This window comes from Corvus moneduloides, chromosome 11, assembly GCF_009650955.1.
Source record: "Corvus moneduloides isolate bCorMon1 chromosome 11, bCorMon1.pri, whole genome shotgun sequence".
In the NCBI taxonomy this organism is placed as follows: domain Eukaryota; kingdom Metazoa; phylum Chordata; class Aves; order Passeriformes; family Corvidae; genus Corvus; species Corvus moneduloides.
In genome coordinates, this window is record NC_045486.1 from 5750685 (window position 1) to 5768717 (window position 18033).

The 18033-nt window shown below is 42.0% G+C and overlaps 1 protein-coding gene across 2 annotated transcripts in view; it reads left to right on the forward strand.

Moving 5' to 3' along the window:
• The window catches only part of EOGT (EGF domain specific O-linked N-acetylglucosamine transferase), a 20040-nt gene extending 7651 nt beyond the window's left edge, over positions 1 to 12389 (forward strand). For both annotated transcript variants that reach the window (XM_032120430.1, XM_032120431.1), the window contains exons 9-17: positions 766 to 869; positions 3369 to 3461; positions 4176 to 4247; positions 4724 to 4810; positions 5894 to 5962; positions 6765 to 6826; positions 7854 to 7973; positions 8904 to 9006; positions 9379 to 12389. In XM_032120430.1, the coding sequence (XP_031976321.1) occupies positions 766 to 869; positions 3369 to 3461; positions 4176 to 4247; positions 4724 to 4810; positions 5894 to 5962; positions 6765 to 6826; positions 7854 to 7973; positions 8904 to 9006; positions 9379 to 9525 (857 nt within the window). In that variant the 3' untranslated portion in view covers positions 9526 to 12389. The remainder of the gene's footprint in view (positions 1 to 765; positions 870 to 3368; positions 3462 to 4175; positions 4248 to 4723; positions 4811 to 5893; positions 5963 to 6764; positions 6827 to 7853; positions 7974 to 8903; positions 9007 to 9378) is intronic.
• Positions 12390 to 18033: the final 5644 nt, after the last annotated feature.

The window sequence follows — 18033 nt, forward strand, 5'->3', positions numbered from 1 at the left end:
CCAGCCTTTTTGTTAGTGCAGCACCGTTTGCAGCCAAATGTTGATGGAGGAGGGTGTTGAGGATGTAGACAAACCAAGCAGCTGCGGTGGGGTGAGCTGTGTTTGAGCAGGGTGCTGCTCGTGTGCTGTGTTCTGTCCCTGTGATACACAGCAGCTGTGACCCGAATTCCTCCACTTCCCCTGCCACTGCCTTACATTTTAAGCAAAGTTGTTGCAGGGAACTGGACTGTGTTTCCTCCTTTGTGTTTCCTCCTTGTTTCATGGCAGTTTGCTGTGCACCAAGAATGAACAAGAGAGAAACAAGGAGGAATGACTTGGGCTTTGGCCTGTGTGAAAGTACAGGTTCCGTCTTGTAGTCCCACAGACGGAGTTTCCCTTAGCCTCACTAAAGGAGAACCAAGATCTGTGCTGAAAGCCAGTTTTCATGTTTCCTTATGCCTGTCTGGGCTGTGGTAAAGGAGCAGTTCCTTTCATATCCTTCACAAAATAGCTGCAGACTGTAAAGAGAAATAGCACATGAAGCTCATCTTATTCTTTCTTTTGGCCACTCTTCTAACTCGTTTGTACTTTTCAAAATCACATTTTACCTTCTTACCTTGATTCCTCCCTTTTAGAGGTTCCCTTTTTTAGGGTCTATTGGGAGGATTCAGTCAGAAGCAGGGGGAAGCTAATATAAAATACAAGATGCTAACAAGGAAAAAAGCATAAACCAATAAAAGTGGAGCAAGTAATGCAGTGTTTTGCTAACAATTCTTTCTTTCTCAGGTGTTAATATGTACCATCACTTCTGTGATTTTGTCAATCTTTACATTACCCAGCATATCAATAATTCCTTCGGTACCGATGTCAACATAGTCATGTGGGACACTGTAAGTCTGCTTTTAACCTATTTGTGTTTCTGCTTTGTAGAGACTCTCAAGGTTTTAGTAGCCAGTCCTTAGCTCTCTTGTGGGCATAGCCATGTGGAACTGATAAATTTTTGGATCCTTTTAATACAGGTACATGAGTAATAGTTAGGGAACAGATTTTCCATGATAAACCATGTGCTGTTGGAATGCTCAGCTTTGCTAATACATAGCTATGCCTTTTTTTGGTGTGACCTCAAAATAACCTGATCAGTATTTCTAACCTGTAGCATTTGAAGTTTTAACTGGTTTTTTGTAGGTTTTTTTCTCTTGGAAAATTGAAGTAGATTTGCTCAACTGTTTCTTCTATATTTAAAAAGAAATGCAGTCTTGCATATTGTTTGTAAATCAGTAATGTGCAGCCTGTAGTAAAGAAAACAGTTAAATTAAATCCTTATATATATGAAAGCAGAGTTTAATATTTAATTCCTTTGAGTAGCCTTCTTGCAGTTACTTCCCTCAACCACCTCTCACATTGCCATGATAACATATAAAAAGAGTTTTTAAGTGGGGCTGTTTCTGCTGTACTGCTGAGTTGAAACCATGACTGTGTTTAAGAGTAATATTAGTTTTATTGGACAGTATTTAAGTTGTGTAGGAGGGTATTAAACTAAAGAGAAAACAACTGGGCAATTTGTAATATGCCAGCTAATGTGTATAATCAGTTCCAGAAATAACAGTTCTTAAATATGACACTGTCCCACATCTGTTTTGTGATCAAAAAGTGCTGAGTCTTCTTTCTGAGTATTTAGTGCTAGGACAACTAAACTTCAATATAGAACTGCAAATATCCCCTGCTTGCTGTTTAATGAGAAACTGTTTGGCTAGAAGAAACCCTTTTTTCTAATTCTATTGCATTTTAAAGCTAAAATCAGTGCCATCTGTCAGATAAGTGAGCCCTCTAGGTGTTGTACAGGGACCTGTTAATCCAGCTCTGATGGCTTTCTGAAAAGATCAGGTGTCAGATAGCATTGTAAATTGCTTTGAAAAGCAACTCTTTGTCTTATATCAATTTGCTGAATCAAATAACTCTTTCAAATGTACCATTCAAAGTAGCGTCACACTGTTATAATTTTAAATGAGCATTACCTGCTTGGGCAGCTTGAGTTCATTGCTGTGTAAAACCAGGGGATGGCACCAGTCAACTGTTGCTGAACTGTCTGTGCTCGTCAAAAGGTGGACTTGAGGCTATTATTCATTCTCTTTTTTTTCCCTTGATATAATTAGATTTGGCCATACTTCCTAGCTAATGTTCTTATTAAAGAGCAATGCCCTTAGATGTAGGTTAAACAAAGCAGAAAATTAGTAGGAATTCTGCTGGGTGTTGGTGTGCAGATCCTCTGTGAATGCAGGGAGGCAACGTTTATAAAGCACTTTTAAGGAGAGCAGAGAGGGTTAGAAAGTGGTGCTTTCATCAGTTCTCCACTTCTAATCCGGGAGAGCAGTTCTTGTAAGACATGGCCAGAAAGGAGTCTGGATTGTAAAATTCATTAAAACTTAATGGTAGAGGAAGAGGAAGGCCTCTTGAACTGAAGGAAATCTGATGCCCTTTAGATTCTTTTACATTTCACCAGATATCTGTTCTCTCCTGCTATCATTTGTAGTCTTATTTTCAAATTTCTTTTTGAGAATGTTCCCACATAACTTTCCAAGCTGCCTGAGCCAGCCCCAGAGCTGAAAGGCAGCTTTAGTGAGAATCTGCACCAGGGCTACTAAGGGCACATTTAATTGCATCCAAAGAGCAAGAGGTGGTGACTCAGCCCTGGGATGTGTAGGAAACGTGACAGACTGAAGGCAGGAGCCCCTGCTGCTGGGATAATGTTGTAGGGAGTAGATGGCTCTTTAAAGGTTCCCCACAGAATGTTACTGCAAAGGGGAAAGTTTTTTACTGCTCTGTATAGAAACCTCTTAGCTGTTTCTTCCACCGAATCAGATCATTGCCTTCAATTTGTGATATGTGTGCAATATGCAAGTGACAATCCCAAAACAGGCAAATGCAAAACAAGTTTGTTGTGACTTTTTACCTCAAGCTTCAGTGCTGCACTTGAATACCCAGATGTTTGTTTGGTTTTTTTTAATCTGAGGAGTTGAGGTTCAGACCTTCTACCATCCCTATGTTTGTGTTACTTCAAATTTAACTTGTGTTCTGTTGACTCTGGGAAAAGTAGTAAGTAATTCTCACTCCTAACTCAGAAATTCTAATCTGCTACAGAAGAAATTGTCTAGTTTTCTAATGTAGAGAAATTTTTATTAAAAATTAACAACCTGACAGGTAATTGGAGTTACCTGCCAGTGCAAACACAGAGTTTGGTGCTGTGTAATGTCTATGTTCTGTGCTAGGCTGCCTTGGGTCCCATTAACTGTGTATTAAAACTCATATGCAGAACTTGCAAATCATGAAGAGAGGTTCTAATATGCATTTATGTAATTGTTGTACCCTTGTGTTTTCTGCTTTCCTCCTAGAGCTCATATGGCTATGGTGACCTGTTCAGTGAGACATGGAAGGCATTTACTGACTATGAAATCATTCATTTGAAAACCTTTGACTCTAAAAGGGTATGGAATTCTATATTTTGTTTTAATTCATGGTCACTAGGGAGCAAATATGACAACTTCTCAAGCTGCTTGTGGTTATGGGTGTCCCAGAGGAAAGCATTAATACTTTCCATGCATGTTTAATTTGTGTAATATGAGTGTTCCACCTTAGAAACAAGAGACAGAGCTGTAACCTAATTCTGTGGTGTGTCTATCCTTTATATAGATGGACCTAACTTTTGTGTCCTTAGAGGTGGTATTTATGAATGGGTTTTGCTTCTTCAGGACTCCTGACTGAAGTTAAGGATTATCAAATGGTCTTTCTAAAGTCTTCTGATTCCTCCTGAGGTGTTTCTTTCCCCCTGTAATTATTGGCATTCCTGCTACTTATCATTAAAAAAAAATTACACCAAAAAATATATCCATTCATTCAGAGCTCATTTTAGCCTCTTAAATCTAGTTGTAAACTCACTAACCGGATTCCTTCCCTTTAGTCCACGTTTGTTCTGTTTTGGGGTGTTTTCAACACCTCTTCCCACACTTGCATCTGTATCGTCCCAATCGAGAGCTCTTTTGTGATGAGGATTTTCTTTGTTCTGTTCATTTGCACAGCCAAGGAAGTGAGGCTGTCCTTGGCAGGAGCAGTAATTGCTGGCTCATTTAGAGCAGGGCTGGCAGTGAATGGGCTGGGGGAAGGCAGCAGTGGGGTGTAACTCCTTGTGATCCCCTTCCCAGGTGTGCTTCAAAGAAGCCGTGTTCTCTTTGCTGCCTCGGATGCGATACGGGTTGTTCTATAACACACCTCTGGTGAGTCCCTTTATCCATCCATTCTCACTAGGGGGGTGTGGCAGGATGGAATCTGAGCCAACGAATCTCTCCGATATCATGAAATGCACCTCAGTGAAGGTTCCAACTCCAAATGGAATGATCTTCCCTAAAGATTGGGATTTTAAAGTTACTCCAGCTGGCTGTGTGCAGTCTCCTATGTCACAGCTCAGGAGGTGCATATTATTCCTCTTTAATGGGTGGGCACTGTGAACTAACTGGTGATTTTGTGGAGCACAAGAGCTTGAACACAGTCATGCATCCCTGAGGGTATTAGCTCACACACTCAGCTCTAACACTAGAGAGAGTTTATGTCTTTCTCAATGAAAGTGCCACTTGTGTTGCAGTGAGCAGTGACACGTGCAGCACAGTGCATGATACTGGGCTTTTGTTCCACAAAGCTCAGTTTTCTGAGGAAAATATCTTTGTATATTAACAATTGCTTTTTAAAATTTCAGATCTCTGGCTGTCACGGTACGGGGCTGTTCCGAGCATTTTCTCAGCACGTGCTACACAGATTAAATATTACTCAGGAAGGACCCAAGGTATGGTAACTGCATAATGCAGCTGTAAGATCGAGCTGGTGGCTCTTGCCAGGGAACAGCAGTGGCAAACTGAACCCAGTGGGGAGTGAGGGTGTATCTGTGTACTTTTTGTCCTTTCCTGTGATGTTTTGGGTTTGTTTTTTCTCCTGTAAAGGCCTTCAGGAAACATTTGTGTATGTTTGTGACAGTCGCCCTTGTGTCATATTTCTATAGGACAGACTTTAGTACATTCTCCTTCCAACCTTAGGGTCTCATCCCTGTATCCATTCTCTGTGCTTGAGGCCTTTCTGTCCTTCCTAGCTAAGTCAGACCCGTGTTCCATGGAGCAGCAGTGGGAATCCCACAGAGCAGTGCAGAGCTTGCCCTTTATCAATCCTCTTGGATACTTCTGAGTTCGGATCAGAGCTGGAAACAGTGGAATTTGGTCCTTCCATGCTTGCCCAGCACCATCTGTCTGGTCTGGGCTTCTCTGTTGCTCACACTGATGTTTTTTGCTCTTGGTGGCCAGGGCAGTTCTGGGCTGGTTGAGGTTGAAGTGTCTGCTGGAGACTCGCCCACGTATTATTGCTGAGGGGCACATTCAGAGCTCTGCACAGGCATTTAGTTATGCTTCTCCTGCTGACACTAATGGGAGTCATGCAGCTAAATCTCTTTATTTCACTTGGAACGCTCACCCCTGTGAGTCCAATTAATTAAAAGAGGTAAAACGAGGAACTGGTATAGAAGTAAAATATTTTTTTCCCAAGGAACTTGTGCACAAGCCATCCAGCAAGGTGCTTTCCTGCTTTCAAAAACTGCCATGTAATGTGTGATACAAAGGCTTTTTTGTACTGAATCAAATAAATATTTCAGAAAATATTTTTTTCTTGGTTAATAATCAGACTTTCATAAAGTTTTTGATGTTTTGAATCTGTCAGAAAACACGATGTGAATTTTTAAATGGTTACATCATCTGTTTATTACATGTGGAAGGAACATATTTAGTTGCTCAAATAATTGCCAGATGTAAATATGGAAGAGTTGGGATTGTTTTTTTGTGAGAGCTGCCTCTTAGCTGATACACTGCTGCTTCTTTCTTTTTAGGATGGGAAAATCCGAGTCACCATCCTCGCACGCAGCACAGATTACCGGAAAATATTAAACCAGAATGAGGTGTGGTCCTTTTTATCTTTAAAAAAGATTTATTAGAAGTTAAGTCTTGCTCATTGGATTGGACATCTATTTTCTGGCAAATCTCAGACAAATACGTCCAATATTTTTATTAATTTGTTCTAAAATGTCTTCTAGGCAGTCTCCATTTCTGTACCCCAGACACTGAACCTTGCTGCCCTTTCTAAATATCCAGTGGAAGACTACAAATGTAATACTGAAAGTATTTCCTCTGAGCAAACAGACACTGCAGAGCTTCAGATAAAATTAAATTATTTCACTTTTGGATTATTCCTTTTATTTATACCATCTCCAGTGTTGAGGTCTAACAAAACCCTTTGTAATGCCTGCAGATTGGAATGCACAAGCCCTTGTATCAGAGTTTGTGCACTCAAAACGTAATGAATTTTCATATTGATTTATGTTTTTCCATCATGCAACTTCACGGACTTGTGTAAAATCTTCTTTCATGGTAAAATAATAACATTTAATGTTTTTATGCCTATTTTCATTCTCTACTGTTAGTGCCTGACAGAAATGAATTGGGATTATCATCCCCACCTTATGCAGGGAGAAACTGAGGCTCATGTGATGCACTAGCTCAGTGGCAGAGCAGACAGAGCAAAGGATTTGTGCTTTATCTGCTGGGCCGTCCTCACTTCATGCCTCCACTGCTGCATGTAGTTTGTGTTCTGGTAAAATGGCAAAGAGAGAAGTCGGTTTTATCTTTACCAGGTCAGGAGTGCAAGGGAGCAATTAACTGAAGGAGGACACCGAACCATTGTCTTTTTGTTATTCTCCTCAGCTTGTGAATGCCTTGAAAACGGTGTCGACGCTGGAGGTCAAAGTGGTGGACTACAAATACAAGTGAGTTGTGGGAGGAAACTGGTGTGAGCTCGTGCTGCCTGTGGCTGCTGATAGCTGTTTGCAGGCAGTGCTGTGTCTGTCCCCAGCTCTAACCTGGGCAAAATCCAAGGACTGGGAAGGAAAAGTGTTACTGAGAGAGTGGTGGGTGAGGTAGTCGAACACACCCGTTCTATAACGCACTACTTAGGGTTAGTAGGCTCAGGTTAAAACTACTATACAATGAGCAAGGTTTGAAATCCCTTTTGTTCCCTCTCCCAAAGCCAGCTGTGTTCCAGTCACCTTTTTGCATTGGCTAATGCTCTGCAATAACTGTGTCAACAGGGATTTCTGTTGTATGATGTTGGTGTCTTATTTTATATGAGCCTTAGTTTAGTAATCAATGATAATTCTGATTATTTGCTGCTCTGGTGGCCGCTGAAGGCACCACTTGAGGTCAGTTTGTGGTGCCAGACGTAGTAGGCACTGTGCCAGGAAGAAATGGATTGAAGGAAAAGTTCCCAAACAGAGCATGCCTGTCCCAAATGGCAGCAGCTCCACCTGGAGCTGTCATGAATCATGCAGTAAGAGTGAGAAACTGAAGCAGCGCTGAGAGATCTGTGTTCTGACCAGAGACAGTGGGAGGAAGTTTATTTGTGTATTTTACATTACACTGAATGCAGTTCAGAAACAGGTCTTTTATACTGGGCTTTTAGGTTTTGTTTGGGGTATTTTGTTTGTAGTTTTTGGGTTTTTTTAAGATGGTGCATTTTTTTAAAGGCAAGTAAAAAGAAAAACCCTTAAACTTACAAAAACTTTACCCTGACAAAAAAAATTTTTTTAAAAAAGTTCTTACGAAGTTTTGAAACCTGCCTGCATTTCTTTTAGTTCTGTGCTGAGTTATTGCTGGCTGCAGCATTTATGATTCTTAGTATTGCTCCTTGGAAAATCAGTCTCAGTATTCCCTTAGGCCAATTTTGTGCTTTCCCTGTGTTCTGCTGGGGTGGATAGAGCTGCCACATCATCATCACTTCTGTTGTGTTGTCTGCAGGGAACTTGAATTTTCGGAGCAACTGAGAATTACCCACAACTCTGATATATTCATTGGGATACACGGAGCTGGACTGACCCATCTGCTCTTTCTCCCAGACTGGGCTGTTGTGTTTGAGCTGTAAGTCTGTTTGTCCCTTCTTCCCCCTCTACTACACACACAACTGCTCCTGTTGGTTCCTGTGTGTTAATGAAGCCTCTCCCTTCCTGGTATTTGACCATGAATGTTTGTCTTGTTTAGGCTTCATTTTTGGCAGCCTCTTCCGGGGATCAAAACAGAGAAAGCTTTCATTCTAAAATACAGTATAATTATATCATACAGGCTTAGCCTGTGATTTCTTAATCTACCATGGTATAAACATAATGGCAAAATGGCAAACAATGAGAAAACCTCACTGCTCAAGCTCTGCCTGGTGAGTCTGACATCTAATGATGTTTCAGTGATCCAGGTGAATTGATTATGTGCATGTCCAGGGTGCTACCCACCCCCTGGAAGTTTTTATATTCTCCTTTTTCTGCTCAGGACGTGAGCACCAGCTTGCTGGCCAAGGTCAGCCCTGTGTTGTGTTTTGCCTAAATTGCTCTTGTAGCTTCTTTTTAAACATATTTTGTCACAAAGTGTGGGTGTTAGCAGACACTCCAGTCCTACAGACCTAAGCAGAAATCCAGAATGCTTGTTTGAAGAGCGCTGAATCCTCCATCCTGAGAAATTCTGCTGTGGGAAGGCTGCAGAACTGGTGTTTTGCAGCACAGTCTTGGCTTGAGAATGTTTTGTCCAGTCTCCAAATAAGTTCAGAAAGCCAGAGGTTGTTTTTCACATGTCCAAGAGCTGCTGCAGCTGGACAGGGATATGCTTGATGTGCAGACGTGTCTCCAACTGCCTCCAAGACCACATCTTGAGAGCAGAAGGCAACCCTTGTTGTTTCAGTGGAGCAGAATTTGTCCATGGTTTTAGAACTGGACAAAAGACATTTCAATTTTTTCCTGTTTCACCCTGGTAAACTTCAGCACAATCTCTGTAGGTAAATGTGTTTTTTCTGTCTGTCCCTAGATACAATTGTGAAGATGAACGTTGTTACCTGGATTTGGCAAGGCTGAGAGGCATTCATTACATCACTTGGAGGAAAAGGAATAAAGTATTCCCTCAAGATCAGGTAATGGTGGCCACACTGGAAGGGTGAGGTGCTATAACTGAAGGCCTTCACAGTTATCTTGCTTTACTTACCTATGTTCTGGTATTTGAAATATGATTTTCATTCTTTAGACCAAATTAACTTCCCTGTTGTGATTAAGAAATCATTTGATATTAATGGCTGAGGGAAGAAGAGAAATTAAATTAATTGGCCATTAACCATTCATAGAATGGCTGTTATGCAGTTACTTTGCTGATTCTTTTGCTTCAGAGCAGATCAGTGGATCAGAAATAATAAATTAAAATGGCAGATCCTCAATTTTTTTCTTGCTTTTTTGAATGGAAGATGCATTGATTTTTTTTCTGTCTAAAAATCCTTATCTTGTTTTTCTAGGGACACCACCCAACACTGGGAGAACATCCAAAATTTACAAACTACTCCTTTGATGTGGAAGAATTTATGTATTTGGTGCTTCTGGCTGCAAATCATGTTTCACAGCATTCGAAGTGGCCATTTAGGGTAAAACATGATGAATTCTAAATTAGACTTCTAACTGAAATACTGCTTTTAATTAATCACAGAATGCCCTGGATTGGAAGGGATTTTAAAGACCATCTCATTCCACCCCCTGCCATGGGCAGGGACACCTTCCACTATCCCAGGTTGCTCCAAGCCTCGTCCATCCTGGGCTTGGACACTTCCAGGGATCCAGGGGCAGCCACAGCTTCTCTGGGAAGCTGTGCCAGGGTCTCACCACCCTCACAGGGAAGAATTTATTCCTAATACCAAATCTAAACCCACTCCCTGCCAGTTTGAAACCATTCCCCTTGTCCTGTCACTACATGCCCATAAATAAATAAATTTCCCCCTATGAGGGAAATAACCCATTATTAATTTTTCAGACTACTTCTTAGCACCATATCTTGTCTTTATAGCGCCTTTTTAATCTGGGAGGTTTTGAGATGTAAAAACTATTTTTCAAACTATTTCTGGTTTTTTGCACTGTGTTTCTACATTCCAGATTCTGAAATACTCTTTATACAAAGGTATGTCCACCCATTTCATGTAAGGTTTCCTGGGGGAGATCCAGGGTCAACAGACACTGCAAGCTTCTACTTTAAATTTAGAAACTTTTCACATTAGAGAGCACAGTCTTATGATTTTGCATTTAAATATAAACTTCAACTCTTGTCCCTGTAGTTATAAGTGCTCCAATATAAGAGGTCTGCACAGTAGGTTCAGGCAGTTTTCTGTCTCGTGGCAGGTAAATATCCTCCTAAGTGAATACTTAAAATTTCAGGTAATCTGGGCATTTCCTACTTTTTCATGTAAACCAGCACTCTGCATTGGAAAACTTCAGCAAATTGGAATAAAACTTGAGTTTTTTGAGGATTCTAGAGGGAATGGCCTTCTAGTTTTTTTAATGACAAATGATAAGATGTGTAGAGTGTCTTTCAGCTGCAGCTGAAAGGAAAGGAATTGGTGAGGAACCTGGTTCTTGTAGTCACTAAAAGCCTAATTTTTAATATTCTTGTTTCCTCAAAATGTTGAAGAGTTAATCCAGAAAACTTTTAAAATGAAATCTTTCCAAAGCCAGTAGCACAGTTCACTGTTTTCAGTGAAGGGAATATTAAGCCAAAGCTGAGTTCTTTTTGAAATTTCCCCTGGAGCTGAGATGTTCTAGTGGGGAAAATAAAGGTAGTAGTTCTGTTGTCTTAAGTGGGGCCAGACAGATGTGTAGAAGAATCAAGTTCAGTGAGATAAAACCCAAGAGTTCTGCGTTAAATTATGGATTTTTGGGGAATGTATCCCCATGCTGGACTTGCAGTTCAGCCACACAGTCCCGATGGCTCGGAGCAGGCACACATTTGTATGGAAAAGCAGGAGAGTTCTGGTAAATACAAACATTTCACTGCTCTAATTGTAGATGGTATTGACTTCCCTTCCCCAGCAAGTTCACAGAGTGTGGATGCATTTACTGACCTGTCTGTACTGGTAGGGATGAGTTACTGTAAACACAATTTTCATATAGATCTCTCATGACCTTAATCAGTGCGTAGGGGAAGCTGGGTAGAGCTGAGACCTTCATATATTTTGTGCATGTGGTGCAATTCTTCCTGCAGAGTGTTGTTTTACTGAGGGAGAAAACTGTTTCACTTTAAAGGACCATAGAAGCAAAATTGCACTTCTTAACATGAGTGGGACAAAAAAAAAAAGCCCTTGAGCAATACCATTTCCTGTATTTGTATGTGTCTGTTGGGGTTTTTACCTTGTGGGATTTTTAAAGTAAAAAAATGTATAAAACTTAAGTCAGTAAAGTTGTCTGTGTTTGAATGAAACCAAGTCAAAGTAAAGAAGACATTTAATAATGAGCTGTGCACATAATTTTTTTAATAAAAAGCTTTTTAATTAAAAAAAAGTGTAAAATTTTTGGTCACAGTTTGCCAGGTTTTAGAGGTAAATGTTTTAAATGCTATTAATGGCATGGAGTCACATGTCTCTGCTTTTTCCTGCCGTGACAGCCTGATGTTCTGAGGTCCAACGTGATATTCAGGTCTATTTATTTAGGAATTGTTCAGAGGTAATGCTGCCATGCTGCACTGCTGGCTTTAGTGCTGGGCATTTGAGGCTTGGTTTGTGAAAATCTTTGTATATATTTAACTTCCTGTGGTGCAGGTGACGCTGCTGAAGGCAGTGAGTGAGCGCTCGAGTCTGCACAGAAGCAGCTAATGAGGAGCTGCTCTTTCAAGTGATCACTAAAACAAATGGTTGAACATATGTGTGGAGGAGAGGCTGCAGGGACTTAATCCAAGGGCAAAACATGCTGCCAACATTCACCAGATTCAGCAAATTTGAGTGCACTGTCAACAGTTGATGGCCAACATGTTATTCAGCCTTTATGGCTTAATATTGCTGGGATGGAAAGACTGTTTGTGTTGATTAACTTTGCAAATAGTACACAATTTTCTTGGCAGCAGAAGGAGGTTGGTTGGATTTTTGGGTTTTGCCAGTAAATCCTGAGGGAGTTTGGACAACAGCAGAGGTGTGGCTTGTGACTTGAAGAGCATCTGGACCATCTTGGGTCTGTCTGGAAGCTGGAATTTGAGGGAATGCATGAGACTTTTGGGCCACTTCATCTTAAGGCAGGATATAGCTCTGGGTTAAGTTTTCCTAACAGACCATGGGAATCTTGTTCCTTGCTGCTTCTGATTTGTTAAAATTTTTTTTTGGTCTCTTCATTTTATCCAAGTTTAGAGTCTAAGTGGCACATTGGCATCAGAGTGATGAATTCAGTTTGGGGACTTCATGTAATGTTGCCAATCCTGAATGTTTTTATGATTGCCTGTATTTCCTGTACAATGTAAACTGAGAGCTGGATTTGGAATAAAAAAATAATTTATGGATGCATGTTGTTTCTTTCCGTTTTACTTCAGAAGTCATCAAGATGTAATTTCAGTTTTTTTCTTTGGGAAGTTCTGTGGAAGTTGGGTAAGTGTGAGAAATGGTTTGTGATGGGGAGGTGGCAAATCAGGATTATTAATCTTAAGAGTACGATTATAAATATTAAGGCAATACATTTTTAAAAGCCATTAAGTAATAATGGAATTGTTTAACTTTTGCTGTTAATCTTACCAGTACCATTAATGAGATAAATCAGGGTTTAGCATATCTCTTAATCTTGAACTTTTTTAAGGAGAAAAACTGAAGAAAATGTTCTCCTTGGAGCTTTTCATGTGCTCAGAAGGGTAAAATGTTTGATTTCAACACTGAATAATTGTTTCAATTTGCAGCGTTTGCCTTAAGTTGAGCTTTTACTCCACTCCTCTGAACACATGTTTCTCATGGATTGGGCTTTTTGCCTGAAATAAATTAACTGCTACTGCATATCCCCTGGCTCTGGCTCTGAAATGGCCGCAGAAGCTTGGGGTTTTTGTTGTCCATTCATGAACTCTCCTCATTCTTGCATTTCAGGTCCTCACCTCAGGCCTGGGTGTGAGGATGCTACTGAAGCCCTGCTCAGAATGGGAGCCCTCCTGGGCTGGTGCCAGGGCTCGGGCTCATCCCAGCCCAATCCAGCTGCCTCCCCCAAACCCTGCAGTTTGAACTGTGCCAGCAGTGCAGCTGAAAACAGCATTTTGTGTTTGGTGGGAGAGAGATGCACAGAGGGAATGAGAGAGGTGAGGAGGGAGGAACAAGTGTAAGGTTTCAGATGGGTAAAACAGACAGAGAGTCATTCTCAAGCCTGGAGCTCAGAACACCTCTGGGAACATGATTATAAATCAAATGAAATGTGTGGAAACCCTGTTGGGACAGAGCCAAAAATGAGAGGAGTGAAAATATTCCTGTCACAAACTGCGGGGAGGTACAGGACAGGGAAAGGAAAGGTCCTGAATTCCCTTGAATCTGAGCCAGGAGAGGGGAGCAGCATCCCGGAGCAGGGTGGTTGTGGGGAGAAGGGACAGAGCTGAAAAACTGGGTGGTGACCTGGGATTTGTGCCGGAGAGGTGAAGGAAAGGACAGGGCAGGTTGAAAGGGGGTGTTGCTGCAGTTGGGTAGAGCTGACAGCACATTCACAGGTGTAATTTTTTATTGGCTGCTGTCCTCTCTTAGAACACTGAAATATTTTTATAATATAACAATATAATATAGATAAAATACAAAAATACCCTTTATATATATATAAAATAGAATAAGTAATATATGAATATATATAATATAACATTAAGTACTTGTTATTACCATTATCTTTTGGATAGGTGAATAAAACTCAAATAACAAACTATTTCTTAATTTCATTTATGTTTTCTTGGTTCCCCTTCCCTTTCCAATCATTCCATAGCAAATCAAAAAGAAGAAGTAGGAAAAAAAGAGAAACTGCACTATTACTGAGAATAAATTTGTTTTGAATATGTATAACTTCTACAGTGGCATTGTTCTTTTGACTTGGATTTTTTAAAAAATCAAATCTTATTTTGGCCTTTAGAAAAGTATTTATTAATGTAGTACACAAAGTGCACAAAGCTTTTGAGTAGTGGGTGAGAAATCAATTGTCTGGAGCTCAGCTCCCCATCACTTGGGAACAAAACAGTGTCAGGAATGTTAATTCTGGTTGCCAGGTGTTTGAGGGTTGGGTTTGTTGGAAACTGAACAAAAGATGACGTTCAATCAAGATTTTATAAGGGAAAGTTGAGAATGCATCAGTTATTTTCTCGTTTGAGCTGATAATAAAGTCACTGTCGAATACAAATACTCTCAGTAAGGACAACATACAGAAAAGGAGGAAATCTTACTAAATCAGTCATCACTGATAGAGCCTGGAGAACAGAAGGCTCTGGGGGGACCTTCTGGCTCTCCACAGCTCCCTGACAGGAGGGGGCAGCCAGGTGGGGGTTGGGCTCTGCTCCCAGGGAACAGGGACAGGACAAGAGCAAAAAGGTTTAAGTTGTGCCAGAGGAGGTTTAGATTGGATATTAGGGAAAAATTTTTCACCAAAAGGGTTGTCAAGTGTTGGGAGAGGCTGTGCAGGGAAGTGATGGAGTCCCCATCCCCGGGGGTGTTTAACAGACACAGAGCTGTGGCACTTGGGAACATGGTTTGGTGGTGGCCTTGACCGTGCTGGGTTAGAGGTTGGTCTCGATGCAAAAGCCCTTTTCTAACGTAAAGATTCCATGATTCCATGCTGATTACCCCAGCTCAGAACTTGCAATCTGCTGTCTCTGCTCACACGCTCCCTGGCAGTGCTGTGCCTGTGTTTCAGTGTCTCGGTGCTTTCAGAAGATCACCCTGGCCCCAGTGTCGTGCTGTCAGGTGACAGCCTTAGCTCAGGAGCCTGCTGCAGGCCCGGGGGTCTCTGCAGGCTGGGAATACCCCTTGCCTTGGAGGGACATCCTATTCCAGGTAAAGCAGGAGAGCTTTCACCACCTATTGTAGCAGAGAGCAGTAGGTGTCACTAGAGCCCTTTCCAACGCTCAAAGGGAATCTCATTGCAGATGCAGAATCCGCTCACCTACGACAAAGCAACTGCTCCTGCAGTCATGATTTTGTTTTTCCTCCTTCCTGTTTGTAGAAGCAAAAAACTAATCCATGGAGATTTTAGCTTTTAGCCTAGGATGATTCAGATGCTATAATATCGGTATATTTTTCTTCAGTTTTTCTTTAAGCAAATGAGATGGTGTTGTAAACTAATTTTCAGTTAATCTTTTATAACTAAATCCTGCTTTGTGTTTTGTTCTAAAACCACTTTGTGCCAGGCTGTCACCTTTTAGTAGTTAATTCAATTCCTGTTTTGCTGCAAAGTCTTGATTTTTGCTTATGCAACACATCACCCAGCCATGCAATATATCCTGCACCTTCCACTAGGTAATTACTTCTCTACTGCAGTTCACTGGGAAGGGTGGTGTGTGCCCACATGCATCTGGTGTCATGGAAATATGGACCACTGACACCTCAAAAATAGTAAGAAAATACTGAAAAATGACGGAGTTGTTTTTCTGTTTATTTTTAAAAAGCATCTACCATGAAGACAGTTGTTTTTAAAGAAAAATATTTGAGCTTTGCAGACTGTCCCCTTTCCAAACTTATCCCCCAGCTGGTCACTAAAGATGGGATTGGTTGACTTTTCTTCACAGCTCTGGGAAGCTTTGAGCTGACACAGGGCTCTGGCTGCCCAGGGAGGGCTGTGGTGTCCAGCATTATCCCTTTGCACTGGGTAAAGCCAGAGGAGATGATTTGTCTGCCTGACATCTGATCCACAGCTTTCAGCAGCTGAGCAAAATAAAAATAAACTGGAAATCTTAATACAGGGTAGGAATTGTTTGAGTTACTGTAAGAGAAGGGTGGAAAGCAGGTGAGGTTTGTAATATGATGGAAACATTGAAATAAGGCTGATGTGATGCAGGAGCAAAGGTGTCCCTCATCAGCTTTGGTGGTTGAATCAGGGCTATTTGGTGTCCCCATATGTGAGGAAACACTTAAACTCTCATTTTGCTTTCACTGATGCACTGCCAGGTTAATGGTTGGACTCAATGATGTAAAAGGTCTTCCCTAACCTAAATGATTCCATGCTGACTAACACCAGTTTGGAACTGTCTGGTGGGCGGATCCTGTGAGAAGAGGAAGGCTGCCATGGACAGTGAAGGTCAGTAAATGACTGGTACAATTCATCATCTCTCGGCCGTTCTCCATGGATTGGTGTCAGGTGAGGAATGTGGACAGGTCCTGAACGTGCAGTGAAGTGTGGGCAGCTCTGGTGGAGCCTGCAGCAGGCGTTATTCCTGTTTGGCATTTGATTTGTTTTGCATCTTGCAGGTAATTAAACTCCTCATCATGTTCACCTGTCAGGTGTAGGAATCTGCCCTGGCCCTTGGGACAGGCAGGAGGGGACTGAAGGGGCTGTGTCCAGCATAGGGAAGGATGGCTGTGCTGGTGAGGGCTCTGGGAGGATCCTGGCACCAGCAGGAGGGCAGTGGTGACCACACTGGCCATCATTCATTACCCATCAAGGGCTCTGCACAGCAGTCAGCACCAAGGCGTGTGTTTCGAGCTGACAGCTCCCAATTGTTTCCTCACCAATTACCGCGCCCAGGCCTTGATAGCACAATGAAATGTGCCTCCTACCCATCACTTCATCTCTGTCAGACTGACTGGGTGTTCTCAGTTTGTTATGACTGGGAGAACTTCAGTGGCGTCAGAAAAATAAGTGAGCCTGTCTCTGGTGTGAAAGGCTTAAAGACAGGGTGGATGCTGTTAAATAAAAATGCCTCAGTCCAGATGAAAATGTACATGGAAAGAAAACCTCATGGACCAGATGAGCCCTCTCAGCTCTGTGTTCATTTGGGACCCAGTGGGGGATGAAAAGAATAAGAACTTTTCTTTTGCTAGATGTCTTTATACTTAGTATTCAGCCTTTCTTATAATTTATTCATTGTGGTCTAGCATAGTCTAAAATATCAGCCCTTCCCTCTCTGTCCTTTTACATACGCATTTTTGATGCCTCTTAATTCATTATTTAAGCAGCCTGCGTTCTGCTTTACAAAACACCCTCCTCCCTGGTACCTTAATGCTATCAGTTATTTGTGTATCCATGTCAGCAGCTTTCCAGCAGGGAAAGGGAAGGGGCAGGGTGGGATACTGATCCCCCAGCCCTCTCCTCCTGCACCCACCCCAGCTCCCCTGCTTGGGGAGGAGCAGAGGGCTTGGCAGGGGAAGGAGCTGGGCAGGGAAAGGAGCTGAGCAGCCAGAGTTCGACTGCTGCAGCTCCGGCAAAGCACTCGAGGATGTGCTGAAGTGGTGCTCCAACACGTGCTGTTTTGAAGCCTCAGCGTTCTCTTGAGAGAGAAAGTGGCTCAGTGGCACTTTAGGGGGAGTGGGACAATGGGACACCGCAGCTCTTGGTGCGGTGGAATCCCCGCTCCTGCTGGGACCTCGAGTTCCCCTCCTGGGACTGTGAAAATCCATTTCAGCAGCACATCCTACCCAGCAGCAGTGTCTGAGTTAGCGCTGGTGAGAGGCAGGGGATCCCTTTGATGGAGGTGCACCTGGAGTGCAAAGTATTCCCTGTCTTGTCACTAATTACAAAGTTGGATAGCTGTCAACAGGAACATTTGCAGCTGAAAAACGAGCCTGTACATTGTGAAGTGTGAGAGATGCTTTGATTGGAATTCTTGCAGCAATCTGTTTGCTCCCTGGGTGCGGTGTTTGAAATGCTGCCAAATGTGCCATTCCCCCCAGATTCCACGGGTAATGTCTGCATCCGGGAACGGTGGGCCCGGAAGGTGTCACGTTCCTAGCACTGCCTTTCCCTAACAGAAGAAAACTGGGTAGTTAGTTCAGTGCAGAGTATTATAACACTCCCTTAAGAGCAAGGAATAAAGGTTAAGTAAATTGAGAGGAACACAGATGTTCCAAACCTCCTTCTTATGCCCTTGATGGCAAAAATGCCCCAGATACTAACTATTCAGTGTTTTTAACATTCCAGCCAAAGAAAAAGTTGGGAATATTTGACCTGTTAGTGCACCTTTGAAAGAAAACACTTTTGAATGCTGTGTG